Below are 20,366 nucleotides of genomic sequence, written 5' to 3' on the forward strand. Positions count from 1 at the left end.
CTGCCAATTACTGCACGCATTTTTTTACCCTGTAGAAGCTGTACATGGTATTCTTCAGTAAACGTGCCTGCCTTGTAATAGGAATACAATGGAAAATACACTTATGGATTAATACAAGTCTCCCCAATTAGAAACAGACTGAGACATTACCCCAATATAAAAGAATGCCTACTGTTTATATAGAACTTCTCACATGTAAATATTATCATGCTATTGTAAAAGAGAAATATTACTATTTTTTACAGGTGCCAGCGCACAGAGAAGAAAAGATGAATTGTTCAAGGCCACCCACATAGCCAGCCCTGATCTAGCTCTTAGTCCCATGCTCTCTCTAGTAGACAATATCTAATCTGCCCAGTGTAAGGAGGTTTCGAAAACATTGCTTGTAGCTGCTGAAGCACATATGAAATTACAAGTGTTTATTGCTGAACTGTCTTTTTTTTTCTGTCCCCTTGCAGATCATAAAGTGTCTGGAATGTCCATTGAAACGGATAACAAAAACGTAAAAGCAGAGGAGTTTAAGGGTACAGTATGGGCATTGCTGTGATTATTTTTAATATATACACAATACATGCAAGCTATGTATACAGAAGCTGTGCAGCTGTTAAGATTGTCTCCCTCTTTCCTGAGGGGTCCTGCTCCTACTCTCTCCATTGACTCTTTGTGTAATCTTGGTCTTGTCCCCATTTTCTTTTACTTGATGTGTGGTTGGACTAGATGCTCCCCAGAGGTCCTTTTCAACCTCACCTATTCTGTGATTCTATGACTTGTTTGTCAGTCCTGGTAGCTCACTCTGTAACTTCTGCCTGGTTTCTTTCCACCCAAAATGGTGAGAACTGATAGAAAGGAGAAGCGTTAATTATTGTACAAGACAGAGAAGTGAGGGACTAGAGAGAGAACAACTGACAGCTAATTGTCACTAACTATAATTTAATGGCTATTTTTAATTGTCAGTAACTATAATGGCTATTTACATATTTATATGTGTATATATCATATGTAAAATGACAAATTACTTCCAATAATGTGCTAGAGAAGTTAAGGAGGTCGGGAGGAAAACCTGATGTTTGCTGGGTAGGTGAGAAAGGGATCCTAGTAGTGTGTATGTGAGGTTTGTGGGTTATGTGGGTTTGTTTGTTTTTTGCATTTGGTTGGAATGGAGAGAGATGGGAATTTGGGAACTGAAAGAACTGTTTGCTGAGCTTTAGGCTTTATTCACCTGTTTGAGGTAATAATCAAATACTTTTGAGGTCTCTAAAGCTGTCAGCTGGGCTCCTGTCAAGTATTCTCGTCACTTTTGGGGAAGAAAAACTTAATATATTTAGAGCTCAGGACAGGCAAGAGGAGAGAGAAGCTCTTCAGGTAATATTAAGGCTTGATTAAGTTCTATCTTTTTATATGATATATGGCTTGCATTTTGTTCTTTTGTTATTTGTATGATAGAGTGAGATCAGTTTAACATAGCTCAAATGCCATGCCGAGTTCTTTTTGTGTAGCAGCACTAAGGGAATGGCAGGGGCTGATAGATGTAGCTATTCATATGAATGCAGCTGATCTGAAATGCATTTTTCTTTTCTCCTCCAACTCCTGTTACTGTAGAGGAGGGTGGCCGGTCACTGGAACAGGCTCCCCAGGGAAGTGGTCACGGCACCAAGCCTGTCGAGTTCAAGGAGTGTCTGGATGACACTCTTAGTCATACGGTTTAGTTTTAGGTAGTCCTGTGAGGAGCAGGGAGTTGGACTCGATGATCCTTATGGGTCACTTCCAACTTGAGATATCCTATGATTCTATAACCAAATTATAGCCTCCAGACCAGATGTAAATCCAAATTAAACATTGTCCAGACCTCTCCAAGATCCCAGAAGGTTCTTCCAGGCCTGGCAGAGCCTGTGCTGACGCACAGCGTCCTGTAGGCTTACCTTAATGTAAGTCAAGTAGACCTGTTCTGGAAAATATCTCTCGCTGACTCCATTAGTATGGGGAAAAGCGGGAGAGGGGAACTATAACTGAGGAGGGTTTTACTATGTGGTCTCTCTTCTGTGTGCGCTCCCTTTCTCCCATTCCATTCCCTTTCTCCAAATAAGATTAGTGGGAGGGCATCAATGCTAGCTTTTTCTGAAACGAAAAAATGTGGCATGCAAGAAAGTGGCAGCTCATTCAATACGGAGGTGACTTGTTCAGCTGAGAATACTTCAGCTGAGCTGTCTCTGTATCAACTAATGTAGACCAGCTCATGAGACCAGCCAACTGTCACAAGGTCAGTAGCAAAAGCAAGCTGAGCTTGAATGATGGTTTTTCTTTGTTAGAAGGATACAAAAACAAAATGGAAAGGAAACTTTAGCAAATCTTAAGATTCAGGAAGCCTCCACCCATCCACTCAACCTGAAGTCAGGAACCTCGGGCTTCCTGAGTGCACAGCATGTTTTTTGAAGCAGCCAGTGCGTATGTAACATGTTTTCTGGCAAAGAATGCCCTCCTGCCTCAATTTTTCTTTCAAGTCTGGACATTTTTTCCCCTATGAGAGATCACCAAGGCTACTAGTCTGGCCCCTTGGAAGCTTTTTGTTTCTCTACAGAACAGACCTGGGAAATCAGACTCTAAAGGGTGAGTGGGTAGATCTGTCGGTAGCTCTTAATTGCCCTTCACCCTTTTTTGCTGAGACTGGAAATGAGGGTGCCAGTTAATGCAGATTGACTATGTGTTTGAGCAATGGATGTTTGTCTCCTGAAAGTTAGACAGGCATTGCCAAAACTATAAAGGCTTTTGATCCGTGATACTCTGGCCTATATTGGAAGATGAGCAGCCTAAAGGTGGCAAGATCAATATTGTATTTGTTTCTTCTACAGAAGTTTCTGGGAGATATTAAATTTTACTTTATTAATAGATTTGGAGTCAGTCAGATGTGTGGTTGGATTCTTTGCTCTGATGTTGTCTCCCAACAACACTTATTAATACCTTGACTTAAGAGTTATTTACTGGGAAAAAAAAGATATATATATATTTCAGCATGCTGTTCCACAGAGAATGGAACTACTGAAACACTGACTTTGTCCCAATAACTCACCTATACAGTTTGTCATGTCTTCTCTCCCTCTTTAGTCCCCCCATAATAACTATAGGCTTGACCATAGACCACAATTACTATGATGCAAGCTACATATTAGTGATGGCATATGCTGATGCCCTGCTGTGACAGAGGAAAGAAGAACAGTTGGGCTCCCAGTATGACCTGTTCCTCATTAGGAGCACTAATTTTGGTTTGTTTCCTACCCAGTTATGGCAACTTTAGCAATAATCAATAAGTCATGAAATCTCAGCCTCTCTGTGAAATTTGGTTGGTGATGCCCACTATACATAAGTCAGGGAAACTTGAGTGGACAGAAGAAAGGTGAACAATTGTATGAACCTTCTTTTCTCGAGAATTCAAGAAAAATAAGAGGTAACTGCCAAGGGGTGTTATGAGCAGCCTCTGCCGCCAGCAGCTCTGCGGGCCTGGGGGTTCCCCCTGCTCGGCCACTGGAGCCCAGCCCAATGTGCCTGGAGACCTGGGGGTCTTTGTCCCAGGGCGATGGACACAGCTGCTGCTTTCCCATCTGCAGGTTGAATCAGCAGCAAGGCTACGCGTGTGTCCCAGGGATGCATGCATGTGCGCGCACACCCACACATACACACACTCGCAACACTGGCATTGCCAGCTACACAGACCGCCACAGGCAAGGCGCTGCCTTCAGCAGCACCCACGTATAACACTGCCTGGGCTCACGTAAAGCATTAAGTATAGACACCTGAGCCTCCTTCCTCCTCTCTGGCTAGTGGAGATTGAAGTTCAGTGGTGAAAGCCCTCACACAACACTCTCTAGATTCACAAGCACATGCACATTCTTGGATCCCGTGAGTACCAGCACAGCCCCTCTGCCCATCTGCTACCCCTGCCCTACTCACCAGCTCGCCCAGCTTGAGGCTTGCTAGTGAGTTACACACACACCTCCAGGCACACCAGGTTTAGGGGAGATACAAACACTGCACACACACCACACACCCCCACTTCCAGAAGCCAGCACCACGAGCCCAGGGGTGCCTACACCCCCAGTGTGACCCCAGTTGCTGGCCCTAAATTTAGTCAAGCCACCCCTTCTGCACCAATAGCTAGCACTCCAGGCACACATGCTTTGAGACTCACCGACACACACTCCCAACATCTGTGGTCCCTCCAACTACGGATGCAGAGACCCTCACTCTCTCCAGTTGCCCACGCCACAGTCCCATCAGTTTGTTTGGAGACTGATGGTCTTTGTCATCATCTCTGTTACTCCCTGTCTGTCATGTTTGTGTCTCTGTGTTTTTGTTTGTTGCTGCCCCCTTTTCTTGTTATCACTTTTGCATTGAAAAGGTCCTTCATTGGGAAACCTTAATGAAGCAGACTCTCACCTTCCACATACCCTTACAATAACCAGTGTGAAACTGTAAATAAATACATAAGTTACTTAGGAGAATATTTAACCATCTTACTGGTATGTTTTCCATCTGCATTAAGTTATACATTTAAACAGTTAAACTACTGATACTGAATTCAGAATGGTAATTCACAAAATATTGTTGATAACAGGGTCAGAGTCCTGTTTTTAATGGTGGTCTGCTCACTGACGAAAATATTTAAACCTAAAATGAGGGTAGTAATACAGAATCTGTGCCCATCCAACATGGGAATATCTAGTCCCCAACATCTGAAGTTTGATCCAAAGGCCACTGAAGTATGGGAAAATTACTAGTTTCTGTTTCCCCATTATGTTTGTGTAAATCTGGAGAAGGTCTGATGGCATCACTTTGAGAAGTAGATCTAGCCCTTGCTGACTGCTCAAGTTCTTTTGAAGGGAGAATATTAATTTCATGGAGCCTGAATGTGTACCAAACACAATGCTAAAGTCTTCAATTTTCCCTTTTGTGTTTTGTTTTGTTTTTTTTTTTCCCCCCCTCTAGAGGCTATTCTTAGTTGCAAGCACAAATTTTCAAAAGGGATGAGCTTAAGAATAGAATGGAAGAAAATCCAGTCTCAAGGAGTCTCCTTTGTCTACTACAATGGTGAATTTACAGGTACAGTACTACAAGCTTAGACTGATGGTTTAACATGTCATTCTCTAGCATAGTTATCAATTCTTTCTTGGGGAATAACGTAAGGAAAATGAGTGAAAGAGAATGCTCTTGACTCTCCATACTGAACAGCTGTCCTTTTGAGGAAAAGAATTCTTCCCAGGGGGGGGGAAAGCATTTCTTAATAAAATCGACAATGATTAGTTACCTTTTTAATGAAGTTAAATATAATAAAACTCAAGAATAAGAAAAAAGACACTGCACATTCCTTGACATTTTTCAAAAATGAAATTACATTCAGATATAAACTCCCCAAAACTACTGCAAGCTCTGCACTCCTATCCTACAAAGAAGTTTCTGAAGCCTCCTGTAAAGCTGGAGGCTTAGATATGAATAATGCAGCAGGTTTTATATACATAAAATATAAACTCAGCTGTATATTTTAAATTATTCGTATTCTTTTCAGAAGTGGAATTTCTGTTTATATGTTCTGAAAAGGACTTACCTCAGCTTTATGTGTTGAAGAAAACATGGGTCTGTGGTACCTTGTACACAATAAATGAAGGTTGAGAAGTAAAATAAAAGCACAGCGATTTTGCTAGTTTGTAGAGCTTGCAAGGTGTGCTGGTCTTGTTGATAAACTTGTTTTTTTCTGCATATATTTAATTTAGAGAAACACTGGAACTCATGGTTCTGCGTGTGCATGTAACTTTAATTTCATAACAAGCTGTAGAATGAAAAAACCCTCATTGTAAGAAGTCTGATGGCAGTATCTTTGCTAAATCCGTTGTGTTTTTCTTGCCAAGTTAAAACGTCGAATACTTTGCTGTGGTCCCTCTCACAGTTCTTTCTGTAAGGTAATGAAGTTAGTGATTGCCATCCCTCTAGTGGAAAATTATGTCTTTTTTGTCACCTGACTACCGCTATACATGTTTTCTTGAAATAACTGCAGGAAAAAAGCATTCCAACTAGAAAATGTGTGACAGATGTAGGCTTTTTGAACTGAGGGTTTTTTTGGACTAAATGGACAAGTTGTGGAAGGTTCTTACTGCCTTGGGACGGGGATTACATATTTCTCCTTGGTCATAGATAACTAACACTGAGCCAATGAGCAATAGTTCATAAATTGTACATGATTTCGGAACAAGCCAATGAGACGTAGACATTTGCTATAAGCAAAGAGCAGAAACCTCTCTGTCTGTTCTCCCTTAAAGGTGATCTTCGAGGCCGAGCAGAGATGCTGAATACAGGAATCCGTATTAGAAATGTGACTAGAAAGGATTCTGGGACCTACCGCTGTGAAATCAGTGCAAAGAGTGAAGAGGGGCAACGCCTGGGAGAGGCTACTATTACTCTCACAGTATTGGGTACAAACTTTATTACTTGGGCTTCTGTAAAGAAATTGTATGATGGTAAGGGGTGTTGAAGATAGGGTTGTCCATATGGTGTGTGACTGCTGGGTTTTTGGGTCTTCTTTGGGCTGGGTTTATAAACACACGTGCGCTTGCACATTCTACAACGTACTTCATAAAAGAGCTTTCCGAAATGCACACTTGCATTAGAAAGGAATATAACTAGGGTTTTGTTGATATAAATGTGGGTTTCAGTTCTCAAAACTTAGCAAGTACGCTGATTTATGTGATGGTGAAGCTTCCATTTCTACTAAAACTGAAGTCACTCAGTAGCTGAGAATCTGGATAAGCTGATCATGGTGTTTGGCACTGGAAAGTCAGCATCTGTCAACACTTATCAAATATTCCTAAGCAGCAGTTCATTCCAATACGCTACAGTCTCCTCCTGTTTTTGGAAGGAGAAACTGCTGCAGTGTCTGCACAATGACAGCCAGTGAGCTAGCAATCTGTGGACTTTATTTACAGGAGAGATGGTGTTGGCTTGGGGGGGTGGTTGTTCTTTGTGGTTTTTTGTTTGTTTTCTTTCCCAGTTGGGGAAAGGAGGGAAAAGTGATTACTGAGCACATTCTTCTTACATTGCTCCTGGTATTTTTCCCAGTGGATGAGTGGTAGAGGTTGGTAGTTTTCTTCTTTTCTCCATATAGGGAGAAAATAAAATATTTGCTTTTGTAGTTTCTATATTGTTTTTTTTCTATACAAAAATAATTGATCTTTTAAAATTATGAATAAAGTCTCAAAGTTCTTCATGAAGGATGATAAATTCATGAACTTCTGATTAGCTCCAACAATGAGGTAACCCCACTTATTTGTTCTTTCTTCCACTCTCTCAACAGCTTTCCTCTTTTAAATGTGGCTTCTTAATTTAAAGTTGAAATCTTAAAGCCAAAAGGAGAGAGAGAGAGAGAGAGAGTGTGTGTGTTGCCCACAAACCTTTTTGGAAGTTAATGTGAATTAATTAGTATTTCACTTGATTTTCTTTATTTTTGCTTTTTATTTTAAAATCAGCCAAGAAAAAACTATGAATACTTGTTAAGGTGTCACCTGTGCTTTTAATGTTCCATGCATGCCTCTTCACCCTTAGTTTTCTTCTACATAGCTTCAAGTTACCAAATAAAAAAATTAAGTTCCTTTTCTGTTCATGTAATAAAAATCAGAAGAAACGTTCATCTTCATGGCAGAAGGAACAATCAGTTCTCCTCCATCTGCATGTGGGAATGTTTGTTTTTAATTTAAACTGAAATTTAGTAGCCAATTGTTTTTGGTCCTCAACCTGGGATTTACACAATGGCTGTTGATGATGGCCAGTCTTGGTAATTCTTTCTGACAATCATTTTTCAAACACCAGTTGACTTCTTTTAATACAAAAAAATCTTTTTCCTCTTCCTCACTTCTGTTTTTAAATACTGGGGCAGGGAAGGGGGGAATTGCTGGAATACAGATTCCTTGAGCTATTCCTCCTCTGTCCATGAGCAAGGGGCCCCATACAAGAAACGAGGTGAAACAAACTCTCTGGGGTTGGATGAGGGTGTATAGATTGGAGACAGGATGACGCAGCATGTGGTGGGGGAGGCTGGGCGCAAACCTCTTCCATTTTTAGCAACTCACAAATCTTACTGCGCTTGCCAGTAGCAGGACTCTGCCTTCAACCCCTTCTCCAGCACCTCATTTCATTAACGCAGTAGTTTCTAAGCATGTACACAAGTGCTCACCTCCTCACCAGTGACTGTCAAACTGTTGTCATATAGACAATACTGATGAGACTGTGTAACAAGTGCAATTTCATTGTCCAGTTGCTCCGACTACTCCGGTATGTGAGGTACCCAGCTCCGCAATGACAGGAACAGTAGTGGAACTGAGCTGTAAGGAGGCTGAGGGATCTCCTCCATCTGAGTACCAGTGGTACAAGAACGGTGTTGCCTTACTGGAAAAGACAGGAACAGGCAGTGCTAGAGCAGCAAACATAACTTACACCATGAATAAAAAGTCTGGCACTCTGGTAAGTGTAATAACCAGCTCTGTCATAACCAGCTATCAAGAAGACCAAATTTACTGTTTAGTACAATGATGCACAGGAGTCTTAATCCAAAAATGCGCAAGGTCTTTGTTGGAGATCAATGTCATGCTGAAATATGTGCTAACAAACATAGAAAGTGGTTTCTGCCTCAGACCAATGACAAGCCACAGACATCGGGTGATACAGACAAATTGGGCGAGTTGCAAGGCTGCAGTAATGATAAATGAGCAGAATCTAGAAAATACATGACAAATTTCACCTTGTCAGCTAGCTAACTAGTGCCAGGTGAGAATGATCTCTCAGTATGTCAACAGAGTTACATTTGATAGTGCCTTAAAATCTGAAATAGCAACTTCACACACTTCAGTGGGAGTGCAGCACTAAGGGCAGTCCAGAATTTGTGCAATCCAGTGGCATTTACAAGTTCCAGTCCTGTACTTGTGAAGTCAGTGGGAATGAGTCGGGGCTGTAAGCAAGCTTAGTGGTTTTTTGTTTTACTTGCAGTTTGTTTTGTGGTTTTTTTTTCCCCTCAGAACTGGCCATCTCTTTCTCATCCCTCCCCCATTAGCTGATCCTTCTAAAAAAATTGATAAATACTACTTACGATGCATTGTCAGCTGAGATTTTTCAGAAGTAAAGAGTTGTTCTAGGAACACCCTACTCCTGTGCACAAACGTGGAAACTGAAATGTGACTAAGCATTCAGAGGTGCTGTGGATCTTTCAGTACACTGTGGAAATTAGGTGGACTACTCAAAATTACTAATCACTTCTGAAAATCTTAGTTTTAAAGTATGAGATGTATTAAAGAGAAAACAGTTAACAAGTCTAATGATTAAAAAAAAAAAACAGAGAAACACTGGAACTGACATGAGGTCAGTCTCTGTCCATCTCTTGCCTCCTCATTTTCATTTTTACAGTAATAGTATTTGACAAATAGTGCAGTTTAGCATTTCTCCATTGGAAGAAGAAAGAAAGTGCCATTTCAGGGGTGAGGGGGAACCACAAACTTTGTGTGTGCCATTTCGGGGGTGAGGGGGAACCACAAACTTTGTGTGGGAAATATTTTTTGTAGTACATGATTTTTTTTTTGGTAACTTTTTGTTGTTGTTTTTTTTGGTAAAATGAACAAAATGTCTGATTTCAGGGATTCTGAAGTTAGAGCACGTCTAAGAAAACGCATTTTATTGGAAAGTACTGATCCACTGAAAAAGAATCTCCTTGTAGATACACTCCATCTAGTTAAAATGTCCATCTAAAAGACCCTCTTAGACCAGAAGCTGAAGTTAAGGACCAGGGAATGTGACTAGGGAGCTGAATTATGAGGTCGAACTGGACCAGAATTACTCACTCTTTGTTTTTCTAAACAAAAAAACCTGAAACAAATAAACCCTGTTGACATGTCAACATTTCTATCCCACAGGAAATTCTGAATTTTTTTCCATTCTGATAATGGTTTTGGACTCTGTCTTAACAGCTATTTAACACAGTTACAAAGAATGACACTGGAGAGTATTTCTGTGAAGCCTCCAATGGGATTGGATTATCTCAGAAATGCTCAGTGAAGCGAATGCAAGTTGGTATGTGTCAAAGAAAATAAAATAAGGGCGGAAAACAGTCTTGCGATAGGAATTATTTTATTGCATGATGCAACTGAGAAGCTAAGACCAGATTGAATTATACCTTTTTGTTTGATTATGGCATTTTGGGGGAGGAATAATAATAATGAGTTCCTTATACATAGTTGCTGTGGCTACTTAAAGCATTCCTTTCTTACAGCACAAACGTGTATCTCCGCATTTCAGAGAAAAGCAGCTAGTTTGGTACCTTAAAATTATTGCAGTAGCCAGCCTTTAGGTTGCTAAACACTGAACTTCGCAGAACAGCAGTATCCATATGAGAGCCTTAATATTTCAGAATGCTTTTGTGGAAGGTGTACAGGATAATGTGCCAGTCTGCTGGGTTATTTTCTTTATGAAAAGCCTCCCTTTTGAGATGCATTCATGTGACATCTTAATGTAACAGATCAGAAATTTAACTGAATGACTCTTTTATACCTTCCAGAGGAACACTGAAGAAGTCAGCGTACCTTAGAAAAAAAGATAAATAAAAAAAATCCTGCTGCCTGTTTCTTTTTTCTACTTGCACAGCGTAGGTGAAGTGTAACATTGGTTAGCTAATACAGAACTTAGCAAAGGCTGGAGGGGCAGTCTATAATAACCCAAAACGTATGAATGTTTTTGCAAAACATAAAACTAGCTCTTGCAGATGTGATAGGAAAGCAGATGGTAACAAATCCTAACAAATACTGCACAGAAGTTCATGTCCAAGTATTCCACGAAGCAATTTTCTGGTGCTTTCTTAGAACTTAGCTGAAAGTCACTGTGTCACGGCTTTTAAGGCATTCCTGGTTGATTATGAGCAAGTGTTCCACAAGCTAACAAGATAGAATCCCTCTGTTGTGGAAATACTCGCCAAAGTCCTAAACTGCTGTCAACCAACGCACAAAAATTGACAGTTTTGGGGGTAAAATTCCCAACCATATATTAATGTATGCTTAAAGTCAGGATCCAAATAAGTAATTGGACATATAACAAAAACCTATGAAAATGTTTCTGCTTGTTGATGTTTTTGTTTTTTCCTAAAATGAATGATTGTCTGAAGCTCTTGGTGATTACATCAGGAAATGGGCATGGGTCATCACCTTCAAAATAAACATGGCTAGATGTTTCAGTAGCCCAGTGTAGAGTTTAACTTTAGACATCTGGGCTAAAATATTTGTTGGCCTTTATTGTGTTGAATTTTAAAAGCCTTGCTGTTTAAAAATAAAAAAAGCATTGAATCTTAAATAACTCGCCTGAAGAGTTCTTCAGGACCGGGACCTGACATTGCCGTCAGCTGTTTCAGTTATTTTAGGCAAACTAACTATATGAAAACACTTGTTTTAAGACTTTTAAAGATTTCGAGATATTTTCCCTTAGAGACATATGGCTTGAATAATTCTTAGTGGGGATAGGTTTAATGAGGAGTGTGTATCCCTTGACCGCTCTTATTCTTTCTTCCTTACTTTTGACCTGAACTAAGCAGTTGAAGTGTATCAAGCACTCCTGTTAATGTGGCTGTGATACAGTAGTGCTTTTGGACTAATTATCTGTATCGAAGTGTTACTAATTAACTATGCAGCTTGGGCCAAAGACCACCTATAGATACAAAAGGTGTCTGTAGTAATTAGGGAAAAAAATCCAGCCAATGGAAATTTTTACAACTTACAACATTGGACTTATGTTTTATAATTACAGATGACCTTAACGTAAGCGGTATCATCGCTGCTGTAGTATTTGTGGCTCTGGTAATGGCATTGTGTGGCCTTGGAGTATTTTATGCCCAAAAAAAGGGCTACTTTACAAGTAAGTAAAATAAAATCACTCCTTCCTTGTGTCAAAAAAATGCCTGTACTTCTGCTGACTGTCAGGTGTCCTCCTTTTCATGAAGGCTCTAACACCACGGTACTAAAGCTAAAGAGCGTTACAACAGCAACTTTTTTGTGCAGACATTTTTATTCTGCCAACTTCTACTGCAAAAGATACTTCAAGAATGACGTGGAGACATTTGTGCAGTTGCATAAGGCTACCAAACAGCAATCTAGGGAAAGCAACGAGCCGAACCCTGGTTCCTGGAGCCTCTCTACTTTAGTTTTGAGAGGGAATGGCAAAGAAAGGCAATGTTAAAAACAAGCCGTGCAAGTTCACTTTCAGTCTAAAAGGTCTGAGCGGCGGAGTTCTGATGAAGGGGAAACTAAATTACTGGCGCTCTCTTCTGGGTCGTAGTGAAAGTGCACGTGGAGAGAGTTTGCTTTTAAGGATTGCTGCAAAGAGCTCGACACCAAGCAACCCTCTCCGTAGCGTTTACATTAGTGCCTGTAGGGTTCAGCACAGCAGGAAGGGATGCCAAATGTCAGGGTCTGAGAAGGAATGCTGCCTGAAAGTAACAGGCCAACAGAGCTGCTGTTAGAGTTCACTTTCACCTGGAAGTTCATTTACCTTTGAAAGCAACCTAATCTTTTTCTGTTTAAACTCACTACACCAAAAAGAGACTTTTGGTTCAGAAAATCCTCTAGAAACTGAAGAGCTGAATAAGCTATGAATAACTATTTCAAAGAACTTTAAATCAGCTAAGGAAACTGTTCTTGTGCTAATTCTTTTTTTTTTTTCTTTTTCAGAGGAAAGCTCTTCCCAGTAAGTATCTTGATGCAAGTAGTACACAAATCACTGCAAACTTCATTTATATTTCTGACGATTTAGTAACTGTGATGATTGTTTAAGGCCTTTCTCACATGATTCTTGTACAGTGGCTTTTTTGAACACTGAAATAAACCTGATCCTACACACCAGCTGGTTACCTTATTAGAACCAGTGTGCTGGTCAGAAAATGAATTCAGCATTACTACTGTGATAAATGTGCGGAGATGTGTCTTTTTACACAGTTATGGTTTTACAGCCGTAACTCAGCTACAGGCACGCGTTTGTCTCCTCTTCAAACTAGACAAAAGATGATCAGAACCAAATTGAACTGTCCTCATATCCATGTCTACAGATTATTTCAGGAAATGTTTTGTAAAAATATGACTGGTGGAAACTTTCTGAGGATGTCTGGTCTACTCCTTTGATACGGATTTATTTCATGCACTTAAATTTCTTAGTAGCAAGTCAGAATTCCTCAAGCTATTTTAGTGCTCCCACACAAGGCTAAAATTGTGTGCTTCACCAGAGGCTGGCCTCCAATTTTTTTTTTTTTCTTTTAACAGTTTATCTTAGCACTTCTAGGTGATAGCAGGTAAAAAAAAATAGTAAAGAGAAATACAAATATTACTTTAAAATACTGTGTGATTTATACTGGCCATGAACTAGACAAAAAAGCATAGCTGGAAGACTTGACAAGCTAGGGAAGGCAATTTGACAGTGGTTCACGAGATAATGACAGCTATCTAAAAGCATTCAATGGATTTGTTATTGTAACTTTTTTCTAAGAGGGGAAAAAACCCTAAGGATTGCTGGAAATCTGGAAAAATGCATTCATAAATAAGGTTCTCAAAGGGTTAAAACTAACACCAGAAAAGTCGCTATTTAACCTATGTTCCTTTCCTGTTCTGTTAACAGAAAGAAGACCAACTATCAATCTACGAGTGAAAAGGAAAGTATTTTTCATTCAGTAGTGTGTTTAAAAAGTTTTAGATGTCTTAAATTCCTTAGATCTGTGATGTTTTTGCACACATACACCCCCACACACACCCCCACCAAACCGTACATGCTACCAATACCTGGAGATACCTTGTCTCTGTTTGCATTTATAGCTTCCCGTTACTCAGTCTCAAGTGCCATAAAACTACAGCACCTTGCTCCATACTTTGCCATTTTTTTCTTTACCCCACTAACCAGATTTTTACCTGGTTGTCTTTTACCTACTTCTTCCTACATTTCCCTGTTCTATTAGCTTCTTCCTTTTCTTTCCCATTTTCATGATTATTTTCCCTCTGTCAGATAAACTAAAGAGGTAACACCCTTACGCTATTTGGCAATATCATCTCTATACTGTCCACTTAATGGTGCCATTTCTTGTGAAGACTTCCACTCTGCCTTCCTTGTACATATCAGTTAACCAAGGAAACTAACTCAGACACAGCCCAAGGCAGCCTTGAGAGAAAGCTTGGGCCTTAATTCCTCTAACATTAATGTGGGTCAGAAGGCTTGACTAAACATGGAAGCTAAACTTACTGCTTTTTTCCCCCCTTCCTCACCGAGAGGGCTCAAGGGCTTTAACTGCACATACATTGCTCCAGCTTTTCAGATTGGTGCAAAAAGAATGGAGCTCCAACTAAGAGCAACTTAATTTCACTATCTGTAGCTTAAGGCTACATTAGTAGCCTTAAAAATTCACTGAACGCCACCCATTTCTTTCATCAAAACAGAACGTACTAAATGGCATAAGCTTGTTCCTTCACCTAGTATGTATATAAGAAACTTACTGAGGCCAACTACCTGGTTGCTCTGAGTGGGAAGGAGCAAACTGTGAAGAGCTGTGGTATCTGTTTATCAATATTAATGCACTTAGAATCAGATGCTCAACAGAGCTGTTGTGATACTTGTAGTTTTTAATAGGTTATTACTTCTGTTCTGTGTAGCAGCGCATTCTACAGACTTCCCTTTCCAGAAAAGAGTAAACGTTAACTAACAGTGCTTCAGGCATGCTTCTCTTTAATCTCGATGCCTTAGTTTCTTCTGAAATGTACACTAAATGTTAATCTGGTTAAAATCTTTGAACTATTACTTATGTAACCTTGTTTCCTTCATTTAGGATTTCAAGCATACCAAGTCCTTTGTTATTTAGAAGATTTCAGCCTCTGTGAGGGACATCAAATGACTACTTGTTATACAAAAGTATCAAAGGGATCTTTTGACCTCTACTCTGTAAATACTGTTTCCACATACTACATGCTGAAAATAGAAACTGCCAATGTTTAGATCTAGTCAACCTAACTGTCTGTGATTGCTGTTTAAAAACACAAACCCCCAAAACCCTTAACTTAAAGATAGAACTAAATTGAATATACAAGTCAATTTGTGTGAAGACTTCTCACTTTGTTCATGTATACACGCAGCGATGCAGGATTCACTCTTACAGCTTGGAACAATCTATTCAAGTAACTTTCATGGATGACCTTGCTACCACTACTTCTACTACTTATGTCTCCACCATTGTCAAGGGCTCAAACTCTCCTGCAATTCTGACTTATTAGTACCTTGACATTGTATTAGATTTGGCAAAGCTAAGTGCGTAAGTAGTCGTGCAGACTTAAACTCACTATCCTGACGGAATAAGGCTTCCTGTAATTGAGGCTTAAACAGTGTTTTATTGTCCAATATAAAATGCCTACAGCTTCTCTTCCCCAAGGAAGTATCTCTCTCTCTCTCTCTCTCTCTGTAGACTGCATATGTAATTTCATTCTGAAGAAAAATCATGCCAGTACAAGTCAAGCTGTAGTATCTGGACCCTAACTGTTGAAGCGTCACAAATAAATAGTTCCTCAGAACCTGAAGTGTTTGTGTCAATAGTTCATTTACAGAAATTTAAATCTCACAATCTCATTAACAGGTTTCAGTTGCTTCTATAAGAGTAACACTTCATCACTTGTGTGTTCACTGATGCAGTGTAGTATTAGCGTGTTTGTGCCTATGCTTTTGGCTGTGCAGGTACCGTAGGGCTTTGCTACAGATTAGCGTTCATGGGGTTTTTTTCTGCAGAAGCTTTTTGGATGTGACAAACTCAGAAAAACAAGTAGTTCCTTCTTGGTGGATCACTACCGATGTTACAACTTCTCAGCACTAAAATGTAGGCTGGCAAAGGAGTTTTGCAGTTAGCATTGAGAAACGCTACTCACTCAGATGCCTCAGTCACTTGAAGAGTTGATGATCATAGCTAACTATGCTCACCATACAGTTAAGAACTTATTCACGCTTCTGAAATCAAACTGGAACACTGCATTTATTAAGTTACAACTGGTGCCACGTTCAGCAACTCCATTGATGTACACTGCTGTTTGGTGTACAACCTGCAGAGATCACTTTGGAGTCTCCTCAAAGTTGGGCTCTAAAGGAGGAAGGGGAGAGAGAGAAGAGTCGTATTAGTCTCTTTTTATTCCAGCCTCAAACACCACAATTCATCTGTTATTCAAACATTAAGTTGGCAAGCTAAAGCAAGCTCTTGTACACTGCAGTCTACACCACCGCTTACTTTGGTTGTTTCGGGGTGTGATTGGATGTGGGCAGCACTAATGACTAAACTATGCTGGAGACAGGTCTTTTCCACTTTAGAGGAGTTATGCATAAGGTTTAAGACAGACACACACCTCAGTAACATTCTGCTAAAACAGCTTTTAGCAACACCTGGGGTAGGGGAGAAGGCAGCAGAGAAAATGAAGAAGTCAACCAGAACGTTACTGGACACGACACTAGTATTTCCAACATAGCTCTGATACAAGAACAAGTAACCAAGCTCTTCTTTCCTCTTCATTAGTCTCTTATAGCTGATTAACAGAATGGGGTGCACAATCTCAACTCCACTCAGCAAAAGATATTCTCCACATACAAGCACTGAGGAAGGAGTTCTTGATGTCAAAGGTGCAAACTCAGAAGGGTTAGGGCTTTTGACTGGTGGGCTATTAAAGCCTGTTCTCCTTGCTACAAAGAGTCTGAGAGGTAAGGCTCAGCTTATAGTAATCTTCACCAAGACAAAAAAATGAGTTTCTACCCATCTAGCCACTTAGTTTTGAAAACTTGTTGAAATTAGATTAAGGATAGGCAACAGTGGTAAAAGAACACGGTCTCCCCCCCATCTTTGTTTTGTTCCTGTGGTCACACAAATTTTGTTTCATTATGAAAAAAATCCTAAATTTTAATATGTATTGTTTCACATATTACATAGAAATAAAACTGAATATAAAGAAACCACATCCCTAAAACTGGGGGGGGGGGGGAAGAGAAACACCATAGATCCTGCTTTACAGATGCTCTGTTTTATTTGCACCAGTAACAATTTGACACCAAATTCTTCCTTAATCCAACTGAAATACCACCAAAAAACAAAACGTTTTTAGGTGTGTTCCTAGTCTAAATTAGAATTTCCAGTTAGTCTGATCAGAATTACAAGTCACTGACTACAGTGGCTTGACCTTGGCTGGCTGCCAGATGCCCACTAAGCCTCACGCTCCCTCGCTCTTTCCCTCCCTCCCTCCACGGGAGGGTTGAGAATAGAGACAGCATTTTTAACCTCTTTTTTAAAGATGTTGTCACAGAGGCGTCACCAGCATCGCTGACTGGCTCAGCCGTGTCCTGCAGTGGGTCCATTTTGGAGCCGGCTGGAACTGGCTCTGTCCAGAGTGTGGACACCCCCTGGCCTCTCCTGATAGGGGCCACCCTTGCAGCCCCCCGCTACCAAAACCTTGTCACGTAAACCAAATACACTGGCAGGTTCAAAAGATTGCTGAATCCCAGCTACCAGCTGCTTACAGCTTACGAGAAAGACAGCTTACCCCCCGCAAAACCTGACTTCAGCTAAAACTGCTTGTCAGCAATGAAGACTTTGAGCTGTACTTACATAAGCAAGCAAAAGAAACAAAGAACTATAGAAATGAGCCTGTCCATAAAAAAAAATTAAGTTGCCTTTATGTCCTAAGGCAGACAGAGTCTGTGCAGTTTCTTTGCATTCTCACTAAACCGATCGTCACAAGCGTTCTTCTTGTCATCGTCAATCTAGGTAATATGAAAACATGCTAACACAAACTTAGAGCAGTTAAGCAGAAGTCATAGCCAAATAACTGAAGGAAAAGGTTTAATATAATTTAGTCACAAAGTAATCATATGTAACAAAGTTAAGTTCTATGTTCATTTTCTGAAATCACCGACTTTCCAGATGAGCTTACAAAATTTACAAATTGCAGTTTAGATGACGTAGACAACTAGTTTTCAAATTATAGTCTGCTGACCTCTTTGGGAGGATGAGAGAAAAAAAAATAGAACAGTAGGCCCTGGGCTATTTCTATTTCTATTTGGGCTATTTCTTTAGGGTCTGTGAAGAGTAATTAAGATAGCCTGATCTGACTGCAAGTTTTGTTAAGCATCAGTGTAAGTCAGTCCACATCTCTACTGGAAAAGGCAAACAATCAGCAAAAGGAGTCAGATGGAATCAGACGTGAACTGTGCGAAAGTAAGGAGATTCATCTTACATGAAATTAATGGTCCAAATAAAAACTAAATGGGCATTAATTAAGAAAACCGGTCAGTGAACATGTCCTTACTTGCAATTAGAAATTCAGTAAGATTGTTAACTCACCCTCAAATTTAAATTCTGGAAACTTGGTTAGATCTCCCTCACCATACGCCCGTTGAAGTCTAGCCAGGGATTCATTCATGTCTTTCTGAAACTCGGGGCCTGCATCAACAGGCCCTCCAGCTTGCCTAAAAAACATTAGAAGTTCTGATTAACAGTTCAGTTCTGAAATTTCATGTGGAAGTTCTACATTTTCATGGCTATTTATGAACTAAAAACCTTTTTGACAACCAACTAAAGCAAACCATGTAAAACATTTCCAAAAGTCAAGATACGACACACCTTAGGGCCTACTTACCTTACACATAAACAAGGTTCTCAGGGTAAAGTACAGGCTTTCTACCATCAATGATGAAAATCCAAGCTACAGAGGTAGCCTTCTGAGACATAAAACTACTGAGCATAGTAGTTTTATAGAAAGTTTTATAGTAGTTTATAGAAAGCCTGAGTATCCAGGCTTTCAGGGCTCTTAGTTTCACTTGTTGCAGGTGTGATTTCCTAACAAAGTTGTGACTTGTACCTCTGCTATTCCTGAATTGGTGATCTTGGTTAGTAAAGCTTAACGTGTTTTGAATACTAAACAAGCAAAAAAACCCAAGAGACAGGGCGCCTTGCATTCATATAGATTCAGACAGGAATTTCTTGGGATACAAATATAAAATAATTAAAATAGTAATTCTTTAGATTACCAGTGCTCAGTTGTACCAACGCAGATATCACCTGTGATTGGTAAAGCCACCAAAAATATGCCTCCCTACACAGGCTAGTTTGTAGGTGTGGAAACACACATCTTCCTCCAGTAGAACTAACAAGTGGCTTATTTCCTTCCCAAGGATAATTCCCAAGAATAAATTACACAGAATTACTGTAGTTTTAGTTTCCTGTTAGGTAGTTCGTTCAAACATTACAAGAATCTAAGATTCCATTTGAATGAACTGCTTACTAGCTTAAGATGTTTAATGAATCAGCCTCACAGTTCCGTTAATTCTCAATTGCTTTTGGAAGCTATTTCCATTCAGCTTCTGGAAACAAGACTGAAGAACAGCTGTTTTCCCCAGACAAAAAAAAAAGGGGCTTTTTTTTTTTTTTTTTTTTTTCTATTTACAGAGCACACAGATGGGTAAAAATTAACATACTGGTGTGTTCACATAGCGTGCACAAAAGCTTAACTGAGTGCCTTAACTCCCCAAGAAGAATGACATCAGCTTTACTACTTTTTTTTTTTTTAAAGAGGAAAAAATGGACATTTTCTGTCAGGTATGCAAGAACAAGCCTTCTGACTTGTGACACTATCAGTAAGTGCTGCAGGAAAGCATAACTTAAGTATTTAGAGACCAACCTATTTAGAGACCAACCTACAAAGCTAGCATATTTTAGCATTTGTCAAAATCAACATTCTTCCCCCTTTTGCCATCAGCCTTAAAATAATTTCCTTTACTTACTTGCTCTTTGTGTTGTACTCTCTGATCTTGTCCAAGAAGAGCTTCTGAACTGGATCGAGCTCTTTTGTCTTGTTAAAGACAACAGCAGAAAGCCCTATGTTTCTGCGCAAGTGAATGGAAACAGCAGAGCGAAAAATGGAAGAAAGTCGCAGAATCTGTTGCAGAATCATGATGACACTAATGTTTTAGCTAAAAAAAAAAAAAAAAAAAAAGCCAAAACAGAAACAGGGAATTAGCTGGCTCTTTCCACAATGTAAATGCATACAGAAGCAAAAAATTTAGATCAGAGATGAGCTTTAAACCAGAAGCAACATTTAAACCCGCACACACGCTGGGGTGAGAGCTCAAGCAGCCGCCGAGCCCAAAGAGCACCGTGCCACCCAGCACGCTGCTACTCCTCCCGTTCAACTGCGCACTGCCAACGACTTTGCCCGCGCCACCACCGAGACAAACAGGGAATTTCAGGTTTTGTCTTGTTTGAAGAAAAAGTAACAATTTTATCCCAGCCAAAGCCAGCAGCAGCATTGGCC

At 39.9% G+C, this 20,366-nt stretch overlaps 2 protein-coding genes across 2 annotated transcripts; one reads left to right on the forward strand and one right to left on the reverse strand.

Moving 5' to 3' along the window:
• Positions 1-464: 464 nt before the first annotated feature.
• JAM2 (junctional adhesion molecule 2) lies at positions 465-16,114 on the forward strand. Its single transcript, XM_009282922.1, has 9 exons — positions 465-524; positions 4,978-5,091; positions 6,303-6,455; positions 8,291-8,496; positions 9,990-10,092; positions 11,812-11,919; positions 12,732-12,747; positions 13,669-13,702; positions 14,864-16,114. The coding sequence occupies exons 1-9, from the start codon at positions 476-478 to the stop codon at positions 14,894-14,896; spliced, it is 816 nt and encodes a 271-aa protein (XP_009281197.1). The 5' UTR covers positions 465-475; the 3' UTR covers positions 14,897-16,114.
• Positions 16,029-20,044, reverse strand: ATP5J (ATP synthase, H+ transporting, mitochondrial Fo complex subunit F6). The gene is made up of 3 exons (XM_009282920.2): positions 19,837-20,044; positions 18,398-18,522; positions 16,029-16,156 (listed from the first exon to the last, which is right to left on the reverse strand). The coding sequence occupies exons 1-3, from the start codon at positions 20,004-20,006 to the stop codon at positions 16,128-16,130; spliced, it is 324 nt and encodes a 107-aa protein (XP_009281195.1). The 5' UTR covers positions 20,007-20,044; the 3' UTR covers positions 16,029-16,127.
• Positions 20,045-20,366: the final 322 nt, after the last annotated feature.

This window comes from Aptenodytes forsteri, unplaced genomic scaffold (genome assembly GCF_000699145.1).
Source record: "Aptenodytes forsteri isolate BGI_AS27 unplaced genomic scaffold, ASM69914v1 Scaffold2, whole genome shotgun sequence".
NCBI lineage: Eukaryota > Metazoa > Chordata > Aves > Sphenisciformes > Spheniscidae > Aptenodytes > Aptenodytes forsteri.

Excerpts from the sequence above, each read along its gene's own strand:
- JAM2 (XM_009282922.1), top strand. The coding sequence starts at position 476 with ATGTCCATTGAAACGGATAACAAAAACGTAAAAGCAGAGGAGTTTAAG. Across the intron at positions 525-4,977 it reads AAAAGCAGAGGAGTTTAAGG|AGGCTATTCTTAGTTGCAAG; the intron begins GTACAGTATGGG and ends CCCCCCCTCTAG. Across the intron at positions 10,093-11,811 it reads AGTGAAGCGAATGCAAGTTG|ATGACCTTAACGTAAGCGGT; the intron begins GTATGTGTCAAA and ends TTATAATTACAG.
- ATP5J (XM_009282920.2), bottom strand. The coding sequence starts at position 20,006 with ATGATTCTGCAACAGATTCTGCGACTTTCTTCCATTTTTCGCTCTGCT. Across the intron at positions 18,523-19,836 it reads GAGTACAACACAAAGAGCAA|GCAAGCTGGAGGGCCTGTTG; the intron begins GTAAGTAAAGGA and ends AATGTTTTTTAG. Across the intron at positions 16,157-18,397 it reads TCCAGAATTTAAATTTGAGG|AGCCCAACTTTGAGGAGACT; the intron begins GTGAGTTAACAA and ends TTCCTCCTTTAG.